At 37.2% G+C, this 24,555-nt stretch overlaps 1 protein-coding gene across 23 annotated transcripts in view; it reads left to right on the top strand.

The window, feature by feature from the left end:
• The window catches only part of THRB (thyroid hormone receptor beta), a 168,398-nt gene that overhangs the window by 132,327 nt on the left and 11,516 nt on the right, over positions 1 to 24,555 (top strand). For 22 of the 23 annotated variants that reach the window (XM_021538085.4, XM_085569072.1, XM_077787104.2 and 19 more), the window contains 3 exons: positions 16,307 to 16,407; positions 20,216 to 20,363; positions 21,763 to 21,968. In XM_021538085.4, coding sequence (XP_021393760.1) covers positions 16,307 to 16,407; positions 20,216 to 20,363; positions 21,763 to 21,968 — 455 coding nt within the window. Of the gene's footprint in view, positions 1 to 4,520; positions 6,157 to 16,306; positions 16,408 to 20,215; positions 20,364 to 21,762; positions 21,969 to 24,555 lie in introns of those variants that run through there. The other variant, XM_021538083.4, reaches the window with a different exon arrangement.

The raw sequence follows: 24,555 nt of genomic DNA, 5'->3' as shown, positions 1-24,555 counted from the left end.
AGGAAGCAAGATTACAGTGTCAGGCAGGATATCACCTCATGAAAAAGTTAAACTGGTCTAAGTACCTGATTTCTTTAGATTTAGCTGTGCTTTACCTCAGAATGCCTCTTTGCTAACAGATGTCAGGTGTTGATCGCTTTAACGTCTTACTAAGGGCTGTCAGGAGGCTACCAAACCCAGACAGTCCCATCCAGGAGCCTGTTAATTATGTTATGTCAAGTTAAATTAGCCTGCTTTCTGCTTGGTTTTATTTTTGAACAAATGAAACTTTTTGCCTGATGTTTTCATGTGAAGTTGAGGCAGGGAATGACTCAAAAAAGGTACATGTTTTAAGTATTGGCCATTACTTTCTCAAGAGATAAGCTCTAATTAACTGATGTCTGGTAACAGGGTCTTCCAATTATGATATATGGGGAGGCTTAACAAACTGGGTTGTCTGGATCACAGGTCTATAATTACTCTTAGTAATATTTGTTCAGGGGCCATCTTAAAAGTTGTCCAAACTACTCAAGAATTTTGTTTGCCCCTCTGTTGGCTGACATCTCAAGGAGCAAACACTTTCTGACAAGACCGTGTGCTAACTATGCATGTCACGAATAGTGCAAGAAAAAGCAAGCACAAACCCTGGAGCAGTCCTGATCAGAAAAGAGCAAGCTCTATTCTCATTTTACCAAATTTATTCAAGGTGTTGAAAATATTTTGAGGGATAACTGGAATTGTAGTGAATCTGAATGTTTAAATATAAACTATGACATTCTTTGTTATTCAAGCAGAATAATGAGTCTGAAGTATTTCAATAAAAGGCACATCACAGTGGCATTTTATGAGTCACAGATAAATTTAGTGTCATGTCATAACTGAGGTACAGTGAGGTTTTTTGAGAGGAACAGTTTTAGAGAAATAACTAAGTTGGTACACATGGAGAAAAGAGGTGTGCTGTTGTCTAAGTAAGATTTTTGTCTAGTTTATATCACAGTTAGTTTGAATCTACCTGCATCTGTTGCAAACTGAAGGAAATTATTTTATGTCAGAAAGATTTAGCTTTTTTCCCTTCAACTATTATAAATGTAGCATTGACAAAATGATTATTTTTTTTTTATGTCTTATCTTCCACTGAGACATACTCCCGGAACTGTCAAATGCTGTTGTGACTTTTCAGCACTAGAATTCCATAATCCTACCTACCTTATGATTTAGTGACAAGTAGAGTTTTCAAAATAAAATAAACATCATAAAGAGTTAATTTTCTGTTCTTGTAAATGCTTGTTATTTTGGATTCTGATGTTTGAGGTTTTCTTAGTTTAATCTCTAAATTTGCATAGTCATACTTCTGAGGGACCATTTTGAGTCTTCAATCATAGTGCATAAAGTGAATGAATAAGGTGGTGCAAATACATACATTGTGTGGGCACTGAGATAGTTTTATTTGACAACTTATGGGTGTTGCAAAAGCCATATTAGTAGTTATGCTCAAAAGCTGTTGCAGTTTTCAGTATATGTTCCTTATGATATGAGAAGATCTGTCTGGAATGTAGCTCATGTTATGAAAGTGCTGATTTGTGTTTGCTCAGAAAAGCCATGATCTAATTTTTTTTTTCCCAAAACCATCAGAGGTGGTTGAGACAATTCAGGCAACAATAACATCCATAAATAGGAAATATAACAGTTATTTTGTTATGTGTAAAAATTCATTTTACAAAACTGATAATACAGGCATACAAAGCTGTGAAGAGTTCAGAATGGTATGTTTAATCTTTGCAGCTATATGTTTAAATGTGCAAAATTTTAAAGTAAATACTGGATTTTTATTCATCTTTATGTGTGAAATATGAACAGCAACCAATATAAGATCTTTCCCTTTGGTCCTTCAGAAGTGGCACTCTGCCCTCACTGATTTCTGATTTGAATGCTCTGCAATACCTCCCACGTACTGACACAATCTTTTAGAATGGCGTGCAGGGGCCTTATCTGCAGCATTGCAATACCCAGGACTCTAGACCAGGGCTGGACAGTTTGGAAAAAGTCAGGAGAATAGGACTCTTGCAGGTAATATTCCACAGCAGATTAAATTGCACTGCGTGGTACTTCTTTTTTCTGTGTCAGGGACCGCTGTTGGTTGGGCTGTAGTGTACAGAGGGACGCTACAGGATTTTTGTCTTTCCTTAACATTTCTGTGGGTTCATTTTGGTGGGTTTTGTAAATGAGCCAAGTCACAAGAGAAGTGCATCTTAATGGGGGTATTTTGTTGTTTGCAATTAAAAATCTTAGTCATAATTTGTAGAACAGGAGTTAATAAAATAGCTGAATGGTGTAGTGTAAGGCGGTCTCTTCTGCAGATTCTCCCTTTCAAGTATTCACAGCCTGATTTCTGCCTACCCAGTTAATGTCACTCACTGACTGCGTTAGACTTAACTTCTGATTTACACCAGGGTGAGTATATAAAAACCTTGGTGGCATTCCAGGCACAAGTTCAACAAGTAATTGCTGCCTTTTTTAGAACAATGGACTAACACCTTAGACTGAGAGGTTTGAGCTTTGGATCCTCTGCCGTTACAGTATCAAAATTTCTGTTTTATTCTTGGCCTGTTTGCTTGAATTGAAGTGTTTATTCTGATGGTGATTAACTTCCATGTGTTCACATAATCAGACACATGTGAATTCGTAAAATTCCAAGTGTGATAATACATTGCTGGAGGCAACAAAAGTTCAGGATGACATGATGTAAAGACACGAATATTCAAATAGGAATACAAAATGAAGAAAAACTGTTAATATTATTCAACTCAACTTTCAGACTTTTGATAAAGACACTGTCTGACTGTCTTGTATCAGACAGTTTAATTCAAAGATGTACATGAAATAAACCTACAGAATTGGACCCTAAAAGATTAAAATGAAAATATTTTAGGAATATTTCAGTTTTTAAAATCTTTGCAGTGTTCTTTGAACTGATTTGTTTCCAAGGGAACAACAATCTGCAGAGCTATAAATCTCTTTAATAGTAGCATACCACAGGTAAGAAAACCACATTCCCTGACAGTGCTCATAATTTATTTTTTGTTTGTTGGAAAAGTAATTTTTCATTTTTTCCTCATCCTTCACAGTTTCATGTAATTTAATTTCTTTGTGGTGTGAGAGGAACTCTTGACAAAAACAGTACATGTGACACATTTCTGAGCATTATTGATAAAGGAATAGAAAATAAGAAATGTTTGAGGGATCTATTTTGGAACAGAAAGTAAGTCACAGGCCATGCCATGTGGAAATACCATTTCCTCAGATGCCATACTGGCTGGAGCAGCTCTGTCTACACCAGGCTTCAATTCTGTTTAGTTTTTCAGTAACAAGCCTAAATCCAGTCAGAAGGGGAAAAAAACAGAAAAGAAAAGATTTGTGGGAATTTTGACTTTGCTGGCAAAGTAAATCCATATAGGAAAAATTTTCACTAAGAATTTAAAGCCCAGCTGTCCAAAGCTTTTCTGGGTGGTGTAAAAGTATCTAGGTATTGTGCTCTGCTAACCTGTAAAACACAGCCTCACCTCTGTGGGAGCTCTACATAAATTCCTATTGGTGGTACCTGGGATCTTTTTGTGGTAAATGAACAACCCAGGTACGGTACTTAGGAATGTTTTATTGGGAGCATGGAGAAGTAAACTCAGCAAGCTGTATATGCTATGTACACTACAGCATTACCAACCCATCCCCTCAGTGGGAATGGTTTGGGAGTTTCAGAAGAAACAACTATTGCAGAATTTCTTGAATGAAACAAAGGCATTTTTTATGAAGTGCTGAATATCCAGTGCTGAGTTAGATCTTACATGAGAGATGCTTTTTATCACAGACAAATTCACTGTTTGTAAAATATAGATGATGGGCCTGAACTAAAATTAAAATTAACTTTTATTGTGTGTTTTTTCACACTGTATTTTATAGTGGTATTTGTTGAGTTAGACAATGGTAAATGAACAAGGGTTCATTAGGGTTTTACTTGTTGGATTTCAGTAACTGTGATCTTCATGAAATAAATTTTTTAAATTATTAGAGGAGAACAACTTCATTTTGAAGGCATCTTCATTGACTTCAGTAGCATTGATCTCAATAGAGTTCAGTTTGACTTACCAAATGTATTATTATTTTATGAGCAAGTTAATAAGAAATGCATGATAAAGATGCTTCTTTTATAGTTAGAGAGGGAAGAAAAACTCCAATATGAATTTTAACTTCTCTGATCATTGGAAGGACTTGTCCTGGATTTGGTAGTTAATTAGACGTCAACTGGAAATGCTGCTTATTTAGATAGGTTAGTTACAGTTATATGTCAGAAAGGAAAATGTCTCTCTGTTGGTTGTTTTTATTAGTCTGAAATATTTAGCAATAGTGGATAGGGAAAAATATGGATAAGACACACCCAGTTCTTACCTATTGCACTGAACTTTTTAAGACTATTTAAGAGTACATTCATCAAGATTTTAGATGTATGTTTAAGATCCTAGAAGAAAAACGGCCAAGTTACACAGTAATTTTGGCAATCCTGTAGTTTAAAACTAATGAAGTAAGAAAGCTCTCATTATCAAATCAGTAATAACTAAACTCTCTAATAATAATAACAGATATTAGAAAGGGATACTGGTTTATGACTGACTTCACAAGTTTTACTGTATCTTAGCTGTGCTATAAAAAAACCCCACATTTTTCCTCATAAAAAACCAAATAGCAGTTAATGTAAGTTAAAAATAAAATAATTTTTTAGATTAAAAAAAATGGCTGATTAAAGAAGGTGTAATAACCATCTTGAAGTTTGGCATGCATTAAGCAATTAAAATACCATACAGTTTTTGTTGTAATGGCATTGTCATATTCATAGTTCATAAGTGAGCCAAAATGAGCAAAAAACGTTCCTTCCTTTCCTCGCTCTATTATCAGAAAAAAACTCTTCTAACAGTACTTCATTACTGAAACAGAAAAGATAACAAAGCAGAATAGCAAAGCAATTAGCTTATTGATAATATTTAAGCAGTGTTCTTTTTGCTGATTATGTTATTTTGAAGTTTCCCACCTGTTGAACTCAATACAAATTACTTCTTAAAATCACTGAAGTTTAGAAAAACCGCTTTCCCGTAAATTCATTAGCAGTGGGGAGGATTGTGTATGTGTGGAAGGCTGGGGAGATTCATGCATGTAATTCTGTAAAACAAAATCAATAAAGCTGATGACAGATTAAGTTGCTAAATTTTGTAACACTAGACTACTGTTTGGGTCATCAGCCCAGCACTATTGGATTTTCTATGGTTTAATGCTGAAAAACAGGATTATTGATTTTAGGATTTTCAGCGTATCCCCTCCGGGAGTTCTTAAGCAGTCTTTATAATTCTTCACACTTAAGTTGACAACTACGGTGACATAACTGTGTCCTTGCCTTAGTAATCGTTTTCTAATCATATTGGAAAAGGCTGGAAATGGTTTATAAAATGATTATTCCAGACAAATGGGGGAACAGGAGGGTTGTCAGGATGTCGCTTCTTTGTCTGGTGGTCATTGCTACCTGACTGCCATCTTCCCTTGGAATTAACTTACAGTCACAGATTAAGACCTTTGACTGTCATAAATCTGCTTCCCAATATGTTTGACTGGCAGGGGAGTTCACAAGCCGTCCCAATATAAATAGGATTTTAGCACATCAGGTGCTGCTCCGAAGTAAAACGGGCTGTTTTGCAGTCGACTTTGTTGGTGTATATTCATTGCTCCTTTCCTGATCCATGTGTATGCATGCCTGCGTGTGTATGCATGTGTGTGTGTACGTAAAGTAGAAGCTGAGATAGGCTAACAAAATGAACTACTGTATGCAAGAAATATATGAAGTGCACCCAGCTGCTGGTAGCAATTGCTACATGCAGTCCACTGATTATTGCACATATATTGAAGATAATCAGGGTTACAGCAGTTGTGATGCTCAGGTCCTGCACAGTAACAACATATATATGGAACAGGCCTGGGCGGTGAATCAGCCTTATACCTGTAGTTACCCTGGAAACGTGTTTAAAAGCGAGTACTCTGACATGGACATGGCCCTGAATCAGTACAACCAACCTGAATTTTTCACAGAAGAAAAACCTACTTTTTCTCAAGTGCAGTCGCCATCGTACTCTCAGAAGAAAGGTAGGGGCATTTTATTTATAACAAAAAAAAAAAAAAAATTCTGTTTTTGTTTTTGTTTTGCTTTAAACTTACAGTTGCATCAGTTGGCTCAGATGCATCTTTGAATGTGAAGGCTGCCTGTTTAAAATTGAAAGCAGCAGTAACATAGGTTGCTAGGTGATTGTAAGGTTTTCGGAGAGCAATGAGGATTTCTAAGCACTTTTTCTTAATATATAAGAGACATTTGCAAGTATATTTTTTTTTTTTCTGCTTTCCTGGACTATTAAGTTCCTTTGCTATTTGTCAGTGAGCTTGATAAGAAAGTTTCTCTCCTGAAATGTCATCATTATATATTCTGCATCTTAAAGATATGTTTCTGTTTACATACAAACTATGTAAGTCCATGTTTTCAGTAAATGTGAACTCTGTTGGCTCAGCAACTCAGGAAAAAGATTTTGAAAATAGGACTGTAAATATGTATGGGAAAATGTGTTTGAGTTATTGTCTTCTAAGTGAATACCACGAGTTTCTGATTATGCAGAGCAAAAAAGACTGAAAATTCAAGAAAGATGACTTTGCATCTAAAAGGTTGATCTAATCAATACATTTGTGAGACAAGTGAAATGCCCGATCCCTAGGGGTTAAATCATTGCCAGTTTTTAGAATTTATTCTTTTGATTTCAAGTAAGCAAAAGAGATATAAAAAGAGCCCAAAATACTAACAAACACTTGGAAATGTTTTCAGTGCTGTTTGTTTTGAACTCGGTAACCCAACTTACGCAATGAAGTATACATTCTCTCTGTTTCTTTAAAATCACATTATTAAAGAAGAAAAAACCCCTGTATGATATACCAAAATAATATCCTTTTCTGATCAGACCAGATTTTCTGTATGCAGTTTTCCAAAGTCCAGATGAATCTGATGTAACTAGAGAGATAAAGAAAACACCATTTACTACTTTTGAAGTATCTCTGTAGTGAAAAGCAGAGTGTTTGTTTTTATTAACTACATGGAAAACTGAAATATTTTCCTTGAGGCAGAAAATACTCATTAACCCTTGATGCAATAAATCTCTATAATTGACAGAAAAATATCTTGATTTTATACATTGAACAGCATAATATTTCATAATAAAAAAAAATTATTTTTAAAATCCTTCTTGGAAGCTGTAACAACATGATCAAATTGTAGGCTAAATATAGTTGTGGATAATGCATGTTTTTGTGTTGTGCAACATTTTAAATGCTTTTTAAGGCTATTTATCTGTTGTTGGGTTTTAATCAATGAATTCCTAGTCTTTGTAGACTTCTCCCATGTCTTGTTTTTGGTTAAGGAAAAAGTTTATCTCAGGATTAACTTAGCAAAAATAAAGACTTGCTGTTGCAAAGTCACTGAAGGAATACATTTTTCATAATGCTAAAGGCTATAAATAATACTTAGTACACCCAGATCAGAGCTTTAAGTTATTTCAGTGCTCAGACACCTGACATCTGCCCTATGTAAAGTTTTTGAACTTGCTTGTTTGAAGGAATATAGAATTGTTTTTAAAAACAGCTTATATGCCCTTATTTTCTACCACCTCAGTTTCACTAAGAAATGACGGTGAATTTCCGTGGAAGCCAGCTCTCTAGCAGGCTCTTAATTGATCATTCATAAAGACTGAGCAACGTGTTTTGGGATTTTTTAGAGCCTTATTACTGTGATAATCGATAAAAAGTGGCCTCCCTTCTGTCAAACCTTTGCAAATGTTGGGTTTTTTTAAGCAGAAGAGATCTAAACTGTGTGGAACATGTGCATGTTCTCTTTTCTTCTTCTTTTTTTTTTTTTTTTTTTTTTTATTTTTTTTTTAATTTCCATCTTTTAAGCAAGCTATCGTAAAACTAACAAATCTTTTAATCCTGTCCTAAGAACAGAAGGCTTTTCACAAGGCATGTGTGTCTGTATTGATCCAGAATTGATTGGGGGAGTGAGTGAGTTTGTTAGAGAAGCCTTGGTAATAGCCCATTAAAACAAATTAATTCCCTAAACAGGTGTTCATGAGGAGTCCTGATTGTTGCAGTTGGTATTTTTGTTAGTCCCTTGAAATTTGTCCTAATCTCAATAATATGCAGTTCAAATCAGACTGTTCTTTACACTAGTACATGCACTTATTACTTGTTTCCTATCAGAGCTTTTGCTAGTTACTAAATGGTTAAAGTCTTGTTTTCCCTCTGAGAAGAAAATAATCAACATTTTATATATTGAAAAGCTTGTAATTTGTGAAAGGGCATTTAATTACTTCTCTATTTTTATGTCACTTTGAACGAATTCAGAAAATAACTTGAAAAACAACAACCAAAGACCCCAGCAATGTGTCACTAAGGGAAAAAAAGTAAAAGCATTTATAAAGCATAGCCAGTTATTCTAAATATCAGAAAGCTGCTTCAGTTATTACAGAACAATAAAAACTATTATTTCCTATCTGTCAGAAATTCTGATGAAAGAATTAACTTTTAAAGAAAATAACTGTAGTCCAGAAAATCAAGAGGTGGAGATATGGGTTTAGCTTTGCATCTACTTGTTGCTCCATTACCATTTGTGCTCTGGTGTATGCTGCTAAAAGGTGACAGTACAACGTTTGTGCAGGAGCTTACTGTTTTATTTAGGAAGTCCTTTTGGAACTGATCCTGCCTTAGGAAGCAGACAGCCGTATACACTTTGTTTTCTGCGTAACGCCGTGAAATCTGATAAGCAGAACAGGGCTCATCGTTGTAAGAACAAGGTGCTATTCTCAGTTTTGTCCCAGAGTGCTTAAACTGGAATGTTTTCCCCCTCACACAGTGCTGCCTAGTGAGCTTGCAGCATTGCCTGCTGGATGGGTGGTGCTCAGGGGGACCCTGTGCCCCCCTGCCCCTGTGCAGAGGCTGAGCAGACAGACAAAAATGTCCCTGGATTTCCTCACACCACCTATCCTGTGAGGAGGAGTACCCAGTGACAGGGAGGAGATAATACAGTTAGGAAGGTACAAAAGAAATATGTACAGGAGTCCAGAAACATCAGTCTCCCCACACTAGCATCTGCACAGTGTTTTGGACATTTGAACAACATGGGAGAAATGTCTGCAAAATTAAAACTGGGATGAGAGTTGGATTTTAAAGTTCCTTTGCATGGTAATTTCTTGGACAGTGTTAATGAAAGATGTCCACCGGTTTCTGTGAGATTAGGCTTTAACTTCAGTTTCAGTGGGGCAGAGAGCAGAAAGCAGAGGCTGCTCCCCCAAACCAAGGGTTTTCAGGGGGGAATTCTTGCATTTAGGCTGTAGCAGAGCTGACTTCTCATCCCTGCAGCTCACCTCGCTTCCCAGATACCAGTGATACACCAGTGAGGTTAATGCCATGTTTGAAAGGGCTCTTGGTATAGTGGGAGAACAGGGCTTTGAAAGTTGTTGTTATTGCTGTTATTTTTATAATTGTAATCGCTGTAATTATTTCTCTCTGTTTTTTCTCAGACAATTAATGTGCAGCTGAGAATACATAATGTGTGAGTGCTAGAGTGTGCAATTGAATACTGAGTTCTCAGCAGTGTGAGAACATTAGGATACTTTCTAAATAGCTAAGAAACAGTAACATGAACCTCATGCCAAAACGTCATCTCATCAATGCAGGGAGTGTGTGTGGATATAATCAATTTACAGAAACACTGAGAATTTGTCATCCTGCCCTTTGTAGCAGAGCAGCTCCAAGTATGTTAATGATTATTCAAGCTTGAAAGTGTTAATTTTGTCCTTGACCACCCATCTAAGGAAATAGCACTAAGAAAAATTGTGTAATCCATTGCATAAATCAATATGCATTTGGAGTTATGTTTCTTTCATAAAAAAGTAAATTGAAATAATGTGTTTTCATCTCCTTTACTGTAACCTTTCCACAACCAGATGAAGGATGAGAAAGTGAAGTAAGTTATACTTCTCTTTGTTCAGTGAGGCATAGATTTCTAAACAAATAACTTTCTTGCAGTACTAAGATACCGTCTCTAAAAACATTTAAATAATTTGAGGGGTAGGGAAACTGCATGTTCTGACCCTTAAAGTGATGTATTTTGTACCTGTAGTTGGTAATGGCTGCAGGTAAAGTACTGATTGCAGAAGTTTAAGTGACAACACAGTTTGGGCTAAAATGTTTTCAGCACGTTCTCTGCAAAAGCACTGTTGTTGATAAGGCTTCTGACTCAGCCTAAGGAGCACAGCTAATGCACTGAAAAGTCATGGAGAGAAAAGGGACTATGAAATGTTTCCGATTCGATCTTTGCAAAATCTTTTGCCAAATTTTAGTAACTTCATAAATCAAAGAATGTCAACAGAGATAAAAATTGAGGGCATGCAAGCCAGTTAGCCAACAAGAAAAGTGTGAATCTGCTCAGCAACATTCTCAGTGCTTCCGAGCTTGAAGGAGAAATAAGCCATTTTTCTCAGTGGGAGTAATTTAAGAAAATGGGAACAAAGGATCAGTGTATCTGCTGAGCCTTTCAGATCAATGTTGATAATAGCACAAATAAGAATGGAGTATGCTTTTTCTCTGTTGTCTCTATGCTTTCACTAACACTCCATGTAAGCTTCTTCTGCACAAGTATGTCCAGGATGATGCATGGCTGGCCCTTGTAATTTTTTATAACTTGTATTGAGTTCAAGGTGACTGTGAAAGCAGTAGAACAGCAGTACAAATTTACATTTCAATTTTAATACAGTTGAGGATTCTCAAGGTAGTAATTAATTTCATCTTTTTAATTCTCACACTGTAGTGTCTAGTAAGTGAATACCAGCTTACTGGTAAGTCCTAACTCCTCATTTTAGTGAGTGGTCTCTAGTAATGCAAACTATACCAGATGGGAGAAAGAAAGATTTCAGGGAATATATTTAATACATGACTCTGCTAGTGTACAATGAAAATTAAAGTAGTGAATAATGGTCTTGGAAGTGTAACTGTCCTTCTGCAATAGCAAAAAAAGGCATTTTCTGCCTGCAAGATATACATGAATATCTGGCATACAGGCATAATTTGTTTGCATCGGTGTTACTCATATCCCTGTTTGGTAGTCAAATAACATTTGGTTCTACAATGTTTTTAAGGTGGGGATTAATTCCCTAGGCAAGTATCACATTATCTGTACAGATCTGGAGATACAAAGTATGTGCAATTATATTTAAACAAAACTGAAATTGGCCTTTTCTTAAAAGATGTTTTTTGTTGTTGATGTTGTTAATGTGTACCAGGTACAGAGGAAGAAGAAAAACTATAATTTTTCAGAGTTTTTTATAATTGAAATAGTTTTTCTTTGCTTTGTTTAGTGGAGGAATAGGCACTGAGTGTCTTGCTTGTGTCTCTCAAGCCCATTACACTTGTGCAGGGTCATACATGGTGCTGTAAGGCGTCATTCCTGCAAATGATAATTCAAGAGTGCATGCATACAGTATTAATGGAGGAGTACCTCAGATGACTGCATAGGTTAGCAGATCTCCTGCTGTCCTTATGGCTGCTTGGGGAAGACTCATTGTGCATTTTCCTGTTGAAGGGAATTGTTTCCTCTTATGCCTCTCTAAAGCTACAGTTGTGATTTAGATCGCTCTCAAGATTGGCTATAATAGATTGTATTACATATTCTTCTAGAGAGGCAAGTGTTCCTGCTGTGTGCTTAGCCTTGCCAAGACAGTAAGATTAAGCAGACTGGCAGGTGGGAGTCTGAGGACCAAAGGTGTTACTTTAGGCTGCAGGGAAAACACCAGACATGGCAGATCAAGGTCATTCACTGTTATTCTCTACTCAAAACAAAGATCCAAAGTGGGCATTGTGATAAACAATGTCAAGTCATACTTGACAGATAATTAACTTGGAAGATCATCAGGATGCAACAAATGATAGTCCATGAGGATGCTGAATACAAGAGACAGAGACTTGAAACAACAAGGAACAATATTGGTTGTTTTTGTACAAGTCAGTGAGGTTGGTGTTGCTCTTGAACAGTTCCTCTTAGCTATTTATTTTAAAGGTTTTGACTAAGAAATAAAAGATAAATTATGACCACCTGAAATAGGAACATATGTTTCCATGAGATTTATCAGACATTCTTCTTTAGTAAGAGAACATCAGGGTTACTCTGTCCAGACAGCATCTGCTTTTCCACATAGACATTTTTATCTTTGCTTCAGTGTTATTAAACACACATGAAGCAAAAGTACTTGTTGATATGAGAGACAGGTTACTAATAGTGGTGCAAAGAGTGAGACAAGTCTGTTGCTCTTCTCTTTCCTCAAAACATCTAACAGACAGCTCTGCTGCCACCCATGGCTTCCCCAAGAATCTCCACTGCACTATTCATTTCTTCCATGGTGGCACCATGATCAGAAAAACAGTGTTGAATTTCTTCCTACTAATGTTGTTTCTAACTCTGAGAAGCAGAAAACATGTACTGAGTCTGTTTATCTGCATGTCTTTCAAATGAAATTGTATTGAATTTATGCAAAGGTCATACAGGATATTTGCCACTACTAGAAATTGCTTAGAACAGACATTAGTGTTTGTAAGAACTGAAGGTAAATCCATTTAGTCCTTTTGCAGTGATGTCTGTCTGTATTGTATCTTTTAAAAATACTACTGAAGGTCCAATCTTCCCAGTCTATCTATTTATAGCCCATTCGCTGTTGGAAGAAGTGTTAAAAATATAGAAATATGTAATAGAAATAAAAGATAGGTGTATTGCACACTTCTGTTGCCAGTGATTCCTGGTAATAAGATTTTTCTATTCATGTTTCCTGTTCAATCACTAGGAGAGTTCCAGGTGTGTACTTCCCTTGTGATATGGACTCATTCTGTGGAAGTACTGAACATAATATTTAGGTAGCTTACATAGGTGGCACTTAATGCTTCTGATGAAAGAAATTGGTTGCATGTAAGGATGCCATTTTTAATTTCTAAGAGTGCCCCTAGGAGATTGTGTGTTCTGCCAGATTGGAAACTCTTTTTTATATTGGATAAAGTCACAAAACTCCAGGAAGGAGATGGACAGCAGTGGTCACATGCATGACCTACTGTATATATTTAAGGAAGTGGTTTAGACAAGTGGTCTCCTGCTCCTCCAGTAGAACAGGTTGCCATTACACGAGCAGCACTAACCACCTTATATAATTAATGAAATATCAAGGCATTTAATTCAGAAGCATTTTTTGAGGAAGATAACCAGGGATACTGAATTTTTGAGGATGTAGTTTATGCTATGCAAAGCTTCTATTCCATGAATATCAGTAACCAGCAATAACAAGAAACCATTGATCTTCATCCTACATTTAAGGGAAAATTCTGCATCCCTTTGCTGCATCTTCTGCCCACTCTGTTCACTCTATGTTGTGTATGTGTTGCATGGTGCGGAGGCAGGTGTGAGCAGAGTTGGGGGCAGGATGGAGATAATAGCCTCTGCTAATCCCCCACTGGCATAGTGTCTATTAGGAGTCAGTGATGTAATTAGAATTGAAACCCTGCTGTCTCTCATCTCTCAATGTCACATGGCCACCAGTCTATCCAGGCATAATTTGTTCGTCATGGGTCATGGAGAAATGTAGCCTGAGTATAAATCTGCTCTTTTGCTGTCTTGTAGACTGGTTTGATACAACATTAAGATCTTAGCTCATTTTCCCACTCCCCTTTTGGAATATTGACAGACCTGAGATGTTTGCATCCAGGAATGGCTTCCATGTACTACTGCTTCCTTGTTTTAGAGAAGAGGGATATGTGTTCCTCTGTAATTTGAGGTTCTCATAATTATACTCAAATTAGGCCATACAAATACTTCTTGCCTTCTTTCCTTTCTCCTGATTTACTCACCAGCCTCCATAAAGTTTAAGCATTTTAAGCTCGGTTAAGTGTTCTGTCTAATTTGGATTTCCTTTCTGGACAACCTCTGGAAGCATAGCCTTAGGACAGCATTTGAATTTGAACTGAGCTGACCCTCCGGTATGGTTGCAGGAAGATGATGGCCACCCCTCTTGCAGCATCCCGCAACAGCCTTCTGTTGCCCTGAGTGACTGGTGTCCCAAGTCCCCAAGCTGTACCAACCCATGCTGCTGCGAGGGCTACATAAAGACATCAACCTTCATGTCTAGCCTTATGTGTGATGCTACAGATGGATTCAGCAAGGCAGTGGTAAGGGATAGTGTCACAGATAGCTGCATCCAAAGGACTCTTCTTCATTACACTCAAAAATTCCACTCAGACAGTTGATGCAAAACTGGGAGGAGCAGCTGGAACACCAGATGGGTGTGCTGCTCTTTCAGAGCAACCTAGGCAGGCTAGAAAAATGGGATGAGAGGAATCTCTTGAAGTTCATCAAAGGGAAAGGCCAAATTCTGCACAAGAGGAGTCATAAACACAGCAGTGCAGGCCCAACTGGCATGAAACTGATTTGCACTGGAGTACTTGCAGTTCCTGGTGGGCAGCAAGTTGCATATAGGCCAGCAGAGTGTTCTTAAAGCAAGGGAGGTAAATGGCATTTTGTCTGCTTTAGGAAAATCATCACCTGCAACTTGAGGGATGTGCTCATTCCCTTCTGTTCAGCTCTGCAGTGTTGGGTCCAGTTCCGGGCTCCCCAATAGAAGAAAGGCACAGACATCCTGGAGAAAGTCCAGGAAAGGGACACAGAGATGATGAACTGGAGCATCTCTTCTATGAGGAGTAACTGAGAAAGCTGAAACTCTTCAGCTTGGAGCAGAGAAGGCTCAAGGGGGCACATAAGTGTGTGTGAATATCTGATCCCCCATACTGCAGAAGACAAGGCCAGACTCCTCTCAGTTCCTGGTGACAGAACAAGAGGCAATGAGCACAGACAGAAGTACAGGAAATTCCTTCTGAGAATAATAAAATAGTATTTTCTTTTCCTTCTGAAGGTGACAGAGCAGAACACTTGCACAGATTGCCCAGAAAGGTTGTGGAGTCTCCATCCCTGGAGATACTCAAAAGCTGTCTGGGCATGGGCCTGGACAGCTAGCTCTAGGTGGCCCTGTGTTGAGCAGGGGTGTTGGAGTAGCTGACCTCCAGAAGTGACTGGAGCCATTGTGAGATCCTGTGAAATGTTTACTACACTCCACTAATCTTACACAGCTATACATATAGATGCACTTTCTTCTCTCGCCTCAAAGGGAATATGGGATCTCTATGTTGCATCTTCACAGTGAGATTTTTCAGAAGGTAAAGTTAAAAACTGTAACTCCATTAGTTATGAGTCATGGAAACATTGATTTTGAAAGGTTTGTATTTTTACCCTGTTTAAAAGTTGTCTGTGGTTATGATTACTTTTTGCTTGCCATCAATATTGTTTTGGTTTTTTGCTCAAATTGAAAATATGTTTGTGTTTTCAAAACAAATGTCATTGTGGGAAAAGAACCAACATTGCCAATTTTTTTCACAGCAGGAATATTTTCACTGGCTGGATCTGATAAACCACTTCTGAAGAGAAAATTTCATTCTAGCACATACATGTACACACACACACACATGCGCACACACACACACACACACACACACACATTTGAATGTCTGCGTATTTTGCTTTAAATTCAGGCTACATTAAGTATTCCTGTGGAACATGTCCAGGTCAGGCATGATCAATTCAACTTGGGCTGTATGTTACTCCTACCTTGCTGCTTTGAAACAAACCATCTGTCAGTAAATATTTCTTACTACCAAGTCCCCCAGTCACACTTGGGTTCTCATCTGCAGTATGTAAGTATATTGAGGTTTTTTTCTGATATATAGAAAAGAAACATATTGTATGCCTTCACTGTTATTTTATTATTTCACATACAATCTTCTGAGGTAATATTTTCTGATGCAGTATTTAACTCAGGAGAAAGAAATCATGTTACAACTTTTCTCTCTTGAGCAGTAGACACTGAGTCAGTCTGAAGAATAGAAAATCTTATAGACTGCATTTAATTAAGTCTGTAACATAGTACAAACTTATTCAGGAAATTCAGTGAGTTCAGAAGTATGGTGCTGGTTGACAACATGCCTACGGCACATATATGACAAGATGCATGTACAAGGTGGATTTTAATACAATCTTTTTATAACAAATGTATCATATAATTTTGTTTACATGGAGTTTACATAATGGAGTTCACATGCCATGTCCTTTTTTTCCTTGCAGGGTACATACCCAGTTACTTAGACAAGGATGAGCTATGTGTAGTATGCGGGGACAAAGCCACCGGATATCATTATCGCTGCATCACTTGCGAAGGCTGCAAGGTAAGTGGCATGGTGGGAAAGTGGGAATCAGAAATAGCTCTCCAGCTCCTCCATTATACAGACTTCCTGAACTGTGCTGTCAAATCAAATAAAGACAGATTAGAAGCTAATAAGTACATCCAGTACTGATGATAAGCTGTATCTGGCCATGCTGCTACTCTTCATATGCATAAGGAATATAGCTGGTTTTTGCCGTGTTTGCTTCTGAAAAGAAAACAAGAAAGTTAGATTGCTGTTGCTGCTGTTTAACAGTTAGCTTTTGAATTTCCATTTTTTAATGCTTTTTTTTAGCCATGTTCTCAGCCAGGGTATATCAGCATGTTCCCAGCTAATCTGCTGAAGCTGTTTATGCAATAGCTAAGGTTCTGCTTATGGCCATGAAGAGTCTGTAGCAATTAGCAGTGTTCCAGTGCCTCTCACCATCCCTGTGAAGAAGCAAAAATCAAAATCCTTTCCACATGCTCATATTACAGTAACATCCATCAATTTGGGAAGCATTGACACCCAATTAAAATAGTTTCAAGAAGATTTTGACTTCTTTAACTTAAGCATATTGAAATGTGCTTTCAGTACTAAAATATATCTGCATGACTGTGTGCAAAATTAAATTTAAAAAGAGATTGCTTTGGGCAAGTAAATAAAAAGATGGAGTAACACAATCAGATACATCTTACATGATTTCACTGCCATGAATTTGCCTGAATAGCTTGAGATTCTGTAAGAAAGCTATTCTTTCCTGCAGAAAGTAAAAAAAAAAAATTGTTTTTCTAAAAAATGGGACCACACATGCCTTGGGCTAATGTCATGAGACTAAGCCATGAAAGTCTCATTCTGTTCACCCACAAAGTCTGGAACATTTGGATCTGATATTTTGGGTTTGGATTTGCTTTAGAGCTCCTCATCACAGTAAATCTTGTGTTGAAGTAGTTCTTTTGGTTGTACATCATTGCCCTAAGTTACATTTATGAAATGCACAGAGACCTAAATATCCTCTGTATAGCAGATTTATGGTAATATTCATAATGGTTTTATACATATACTTACATACATAGTATAAAAAAGTAGTTATATCTTTAAAAAGAGCCGTGGAGCTGCACAAGTGGTTCTTACACATTTGTATCCTGAATACCAGATGATAACAATACATAACATGTATGGATGCAACATAATTCAGATATAATGGGAAGTAAGCAGCACTGGGGCATTATGAAATATACTTAGCTCCCAGCTGAACACTGTATCTAAAGCAAGCTTTCCTGCTAATGTTTCATTACTTCAAGTCAAGTAGTTCTTTTTATGCCTACCAGCTATTTTAGAGACGTAGCATACAAATCTGCTTTTATCTTCACATACAGTTCTTCTGTCTGATGTACAATTTAAAATAATGCAAGGAACTGAGATAACAATTTGCAAAAAGTAATTAATTTCTTGGAGGAACAGCATACACATTTCAAGCTGTATGATATATCAACAAAGTTATATGTTTTATCAAAGTTATATGTTTTATTATATATAATCAATTTTCAATTAATTGGATGTTTACTAGTCACTTCCATTCAAAGTCACTTTAGTTTTGTAGCAAGCATAATCAAGGCTGACAACCATAGATTTGCTTTGGCAAGTGCTTTCATGAACAAAGCATCCTCACACATGATTTCTGAAAAGTAAATTGTGAGAAATTTAAACAAAATAAATGACTGGTGAGCTCTGGCATCACTGAAATGTTTTTCCTGACTTTGCCCATTGCATCTACTGCTATCTAGTTGTGTAGTAAAGGAGTTTAGGAAGAGTTACTGCCTACAGTAAAATATGCTTTCTTTTATTGATGAGAATAACACTTCTGTGATGAAGTGTTTGGACAGATATAAAGAGCAGCTTCCTTAACATGTATCTAGAGATGAACAAAGAAGGATTTTTGAAAAATTTTTCTGAGAAATGGAAAGAAATTAGAATCTGAAATGAGCTGTCCCAGCAGAGGTGATGGAGACCCTTGCCATCATAAAGCCACAGCTGCATTAAGTCCTGTGCAAGGTTTAGAAAATAGAAGCTCACTCACTGAGATTCATTAGAGATTTTTCCATCTCTTGCTTCATAACTGTTGATAACCCTGTGACCCTGGTTGTCCACAGCCATCCTTGGTCTTCAGGAAGGGGTGGAGCAGATCTTGTCTCTAGGAATTCATCACAGGGTTGAGCACAGAACCAAAACTGGATGTTCAGTAGAGGAGAGTTTGAGACTTATTCCAAACACCACATAAGGATATCTTGCCTGTGATTTCCTGGATTTTATCTTAACACAACTGGTCCCCATCTTGCAAAGGCTCCCACACAAGTTTTATGCCCCTCAGTTTAATTAACATTTCAGGTCTTAACATAATTAAGGAAGAAAGAGTTGTACTCTTAGCTCAAGCTGAACCTTGTAAGATAAAACTCTGATGAAGACAAGCCTCTTCATTGTTTTCACAGGAGTTAGGAGTACAAGCTGTAATACAGACTTATCTGTACATGTTAACTCAACATTTTGTGTTGAAAGAAATTGCACTGCTGTAAGATTTTACTGGGTATTATTTAACATGGTTTAAAAACAGACCTTTTGCCTACTGAAGTGAAGAGACTATTCATTAGACAAAATCCCAGCTGAAGAGACTATTCATAAGGTAAAATCTCACTTGAATTTTGCCATTGTTTTGACTAAAACCAAAGCCATTCTGAGCAGCCTCAGTCAAACAGGACCAGAGTGTCAGTGTTTTCTCTGTGTCGAGGTAATCCTGAGCTACATTGCTGAGTGTAGACAGTCTCAAATAATGATGAAACTTGAAATTAAAGTGAAGTCTAAATTTTCTGCTTTACAGCCTATCTTGTTCTTATCTTGCAGTCTTCGGGAGTTTATCCAGTCCTCACAAAAGTCAGTGAGAAAAGTAATGTTGAAATTAATACCAGGATTTTGTCCATAATGTTCAGAGATAATTTTTATCTGATTTCATTACCTACAGTGAGGTTTTATGGGGTATTTGAATGAGTGAATTCAATGAGATTACAGTAGTTCATATGGTCTTAGAATCTGTGTAAATTTGCAAGATAGATCTGTATTATGATAAGATAGATAGATAGATAGATAGATAGATAGATAGATAGATAGATAGATAGACAGACAGACAAATTTTTGGTGGTGATGAGGCTTTTGGGACTTTTGAAATTCTGTGGTAAATACGAATTAAATCTGCTTCTCAGAAATATAAATAATTTAGAAATTAGAGATCATTTGAGTTTAGAATCAAACTCAAAGATTGTATAGACTATATTTGCAAAATCTTCTTCTTGCCCAGATTTGGTTGGTTATTTGGCTTTTATGGAAATAAAGGACTGGAACTGTTTGTCCTCAGTCCTTTAATAGTACCATCATTCTTGCTATTTGCAGAAGCTGCTTTTTAACTAAAACTATGTGTATGCCTTTCAGTATCCTTCAAAATGATTACTGAGTTTGAATAGGGGCTCAAAAATATTTCATACACAAAAAAAATTAACAGTAAAAAATAAGACTACAAGAAGACATGTACACAGTATTTGTGTCTCAAGACAGCACTACTTGCACCTTTACTTATCTAAGATGTCTGTATGTTTTTAATTGTTAAGGAAAATCAAGAGAAATGCTATACACTATAAAACTGGTTTGAGAGCTTTGAGAATTTTTGGGAATGAAATTTGTTATCTTGCATACTTAGGTACATGCCTAACAAATCAAGCAGCTCCCAATATTTAAAAATTGCTCAGTGCTAATGCTTTCCAATATATTTATTTCTTGCACCTAGGGTTTTTTTAGAAGAACCATTCAAAAGAACCTCCATCCAACCTATTCCTGTAAATATGAAGGAAAATGTGTGATAGACAAAGTAACAAGAAATCAGTGCCAGGAATGTCGCTTCAAAAAATGTATCTTTGTTGGCATGGCAACAGATTGTAAGTATATTTTCATGTTTTTTCTTTATTTAATTTTTTTTTCAGTGTCTGTGTTTTCTTAAAGTATGTTGATTGATGAAGCTTGTTAAAGTAAAGTAGAACTTCCAGCTCTTTTGTGGTTTTAATAATACCAGGGAATCACACTCGTTGCATTAAGCCACTTTCACAGGGCTGAAATTTTTTGTTTGTCCTTCATCAGGCTGCACCTTCCCTTGGCCTTACCAAGCTGAGTAACAATAGGAATGTTCACCCTTTGGAGGAGAGGAGGGAGAAATGCATCTGGATGGACACTTTGCTTGAGATAAAAACATCTTGTTTAGAAAATTCTGGAGGATGTGAAATTGAATGTCATTGTATGAGTCATCCTGCAGTTGTTTGTTTTATTTTTAGCCCTGAAGAAGTTATCTGCTGCAAAGATTTTGAGCCTCTTCTAAAGAACTAGAAGATATGGCTGTAAGATTAATCCTTAGGGGGTCTTCTTTTCCTGCTATTGCACAGGGATTTACACCAATAACTTCATTTACTACAAATGGGAGGAAGTCACCTATAGCCTGCAGAAGTCATATAAATCCCCTTGCTCCTTCATGGTTATTGCCAGTATAATCCTTTGCAGAAGAACTGAAAGGAAAACAGGCCCAGTAAACAACAGAAGAATAGTCTAACTTAGTATTTTCATTGTTAATGTAATGTATAACAGTTCCCTCTGGCTAGAGGGAAACAGAATAAAGGAGACGATTTCATTGTGGCCAGGTAGACCTTCAGAAGAGGGGCTGGAACCAGTGAAGTAGTGAGCAGAGCAGCCCTGGGGCCTGTGTATCTGGAGTCACTGGAAGTAATGGAGCTCTATAGGAACACCACTTGTGGTGATCAGGAAAAGAGCCAAAGGCATGTTGACCTGATTGTGTCATGCTTCAGGCAGATGAGCCTTCTGTGAATAAGTGCTCCCACTTTCTTTGATCCATGTTACCTTCTGCTGTCATCCAAGTACATGTTCTGCACTTCAGAGCAGTGAGTGTGAGCATGCTGATATGTCTTTAAAGAAAACAGAAGTGCATCTTTCCCAATATGGATTACTCCAAGTCCATTGCAGGAGCACTTGGACACCTCACAAAGCTTTTGCATATTAGTTTTATTGGTGGAACAACCCCTTGAGGGCAATGGCAGTATACAAAGCATTACCAGGATGGTAAGTCACTCTTTGCTACCCAGGCTTGTGAGAAAATGAAGTTTGAAGGGAGAAGTAAGAGAACTGTCTCGACTGTGGGTCTTGCCAAGGTAGACTTCCTTACTGGTTAGTTAAGGTATTTGTAAGCAACTGGTACCTCAGGAACACAAAAGACGAAAGTTCTGACAGTCTTACGAGCTTCCTACCAATTTTGTATGTTTTTTCCCCTGCTAGTGGTGTTGGATGACAGCAAGAGGTTGGCAAAACGGAAACTGATAGAAGAGAATCGAGAGAAGAGACGTCGGGAAGAGCTGCAGAAAACCATTGGGCACAAACCAGAGCCAACAGATGAGGAATGGGAGCTCATCAAAATTGTTACTGAAGCACATGTGGCCACCAATGCACAAGGAAGCCACTGGAAGCAGAAAAGGAAATTTCTGGTAAGGGCTGTAGCCTTATATGCTGCTCTTAGTGCCAGGTTCTGTTCTTTCTTCTGCAGTGCCTTCCCATCATTGCAGCCCCGAAGAGATTTTATTGCCAGTGTACTGATGTTTGTGAAAAAAGAATGATTTTGCATAGTTATTACTTCATTTTTTGTGCCTGAACCTCAGTGTTTGATCAGACCATATATTTTAAAAGATAAATAGCGTGTTGCTATGTTAAGGCTTACTCAGCTGGATACTTTTATTGTGCTATGAGTAGAAAAAGTAGAAAAAATTGTTCACAGAGCAAAAAATTCTCAAAAATTCCCAAAAAATTGAGAACAGAAGCAGTCTATAATGCATACTGTATTTTTAAAATATATTCTATCTAGGGAGAGTTGTCTTTATTAGGGACTATCATAAAACATATTTAAAGTGTTAAAACAATAAAATGTTCTAGACGAAAGCTGGTACTTTTAATGACTCAGGGGTTTTCTCTCTTTTGGTTAGTGGTAGATACATTAATGAAAATACATTAGGCAAGGAAAATTAATTTCAGTGAGAACAGGATGATACGTACACTATACCATTGGAATTGCAGCCTACAAAAAAACTTAGTTTTTCATCCTATAACTAAGGGTCAGAAAATAAATGGTGATTTGCAATGCTTGATCTTAAATAAGGATTTATTTGATTTTTCTAAATCAATTTTTAGGGGAAATAAGTGCAGAATGCAAAATGCTTATACCACACAAAAGAGGGTTTAGAGACTGAATTTCAAAAATACATAGGAGTCTTTAACAGTCAGGGTATACTAAATCAGATAGAGCACGCTTATCCTTTTGCAAGCCTAGGCTCCTACTGCATAATTCACCATGGGAATTTCAACTCACTGTTGAATTGTTATGAGAAATTATGTATTGAAAGCAACGGATCTCTTTTATAAAGTTGGGGGTTTTCTAATGCCAGTGACACCATATAAATTTCAATATGAATGGCTCGTGTTCATTATACTGTACATTCAGGAAACCACAGCCAGTCATCACTGGCAAGAACCAAGAGAGAACTTTCCAGGGGCGTTGCAGAGCAAGGTGTGAGCAGACCAAGAAGCTGCTTCAGTAGTACTTTTGGTTGTTTAGACAGGAGTGCTGTTCTTCAGGTATCAGCTGGTTTGGGATAAAACCTAGGAAGCTGGAGACTGGGGCTGGGAATGAGCTGTTGAAGAGCAGTAGAAGCTGACAGTGTGCCCTGGGAATTATGGATCTGTTTTTATGTAGCTGAAGCTGGTTCGTTGCAACAGAGACTTCATTGGATTCCACACCTCTTCTCCTGTTGAGTTAGGTGGAAAGAGCTCCCCTCCAGTGTGTTAGCTTTAGCTGGCTCTCGTGACTTGCTTTGCCTTTCCCAAGAAAATGCCATGCTCTTTCTTTTTCTCTGCACAATGGTTCGTGTGGGTTTAAGCATTTGGTCTTTTTTGCTTGGAAGTGATGAAGGTTGTTTATCATGAGCACACAGACAATGTGGTTTAGTTACCCAAGATGCAGGGAGGGAGAGAGACTAGAAATTCATTTATTTGAGTTTTTTAGTAGAAACCATCAGATAATTGAGCCCAGTCTTCTTCATTGTTCCTTTACAATTGGTCCTTGCTTTATTAACACATTACTGAGTTTTTTCTTGCAAGAAGTTAGATTTGGATTCAGATTGGTTACAGAGCTGTGGAAGGATCTTTTATCATGTGTTTCTTTTAAAAAGTGGTTGAATACAAGTTTTTATTATAGATAGTACTTTCAGCACCTCCCCTTTTAAGTGTGTTATATAAATGTCATAAGGTCCCAGTCTAAAAGGTCTACTTCTCTGGATTTTATCTAGTTTTTGACCTTAATGTGAACAGAATGAAACCTCTGCATGGTGTTTGGTAGATGTTTTGTAATTGCAAAGCCACACTTAACAAACAAAACAGCTTTGAAGTGCCTGTATTTCAAATACATGGTAACATTGACCAGCTGCATAAAAAGCACGTGGACAAGTTCAAGTGCAGTTGGAATAAAAAATACTCATTACAGATTCTGCTTAAAACTATTTCATTGTATATCCCTGTTGAAATCCTCAAAATGTGATTTGTTTTTCATTTGGAGAAGCCTTGAGCTGAAGTCATGCAACAGGCAATTTTCAACCAGATTTTTACCCAGATGAGTTCAAATTCTATTTACATTATCCAGGGCACCTTTAGGTTAGCCTGTTCTTGCTCATAAGTTGCTTTAGCTTTGCACATAAGTTGTTTTAGTGTTTTGGAAGCTGGCCTTGGCAATTGCGTGGGGAGGCCCTGTGATACCTGGCAATCTCATCTGGGGAGACTTTCCGAGCTTTGAGTGGATAAAGGGCCTAAGTTTGCAGCATCTTCTCATGGGTAACATGTCTCCTTAGCTCTCTCTGATTTTAGAGAAACTTGAGAGCTTTCAACTCCTGAAACGAAAAACATGCCTATTTTTTTAAACAAAATATGCATATGCTGCACCCATAAAATACATAGATACAGACACAAGGAAGAAACTGTGTGCAAAAAGTCCAGATGTCCACAAAGAATGGGTAGGAGCATACCAATCAC

Source organism: Lonchura striata, chromosome 2 (assembly GCF_050655825.1).
Source record: "Lonchura striata isolate lonStrDom1 chromosome 2, ASM5065582v1, whole genome shotgun sequence".
NCBI classification, from domain to species: domain Eukaryota; kingdom Metazoa; phylum Chordata; class Aves; order Passeriformes; family Estrildidae; genus Lonchura; species Lonchura striata.
Note: the sequence above shows the minus strand (reverse complement) of the source record. Positions and strands in the feature narration are given on the sequence as shown.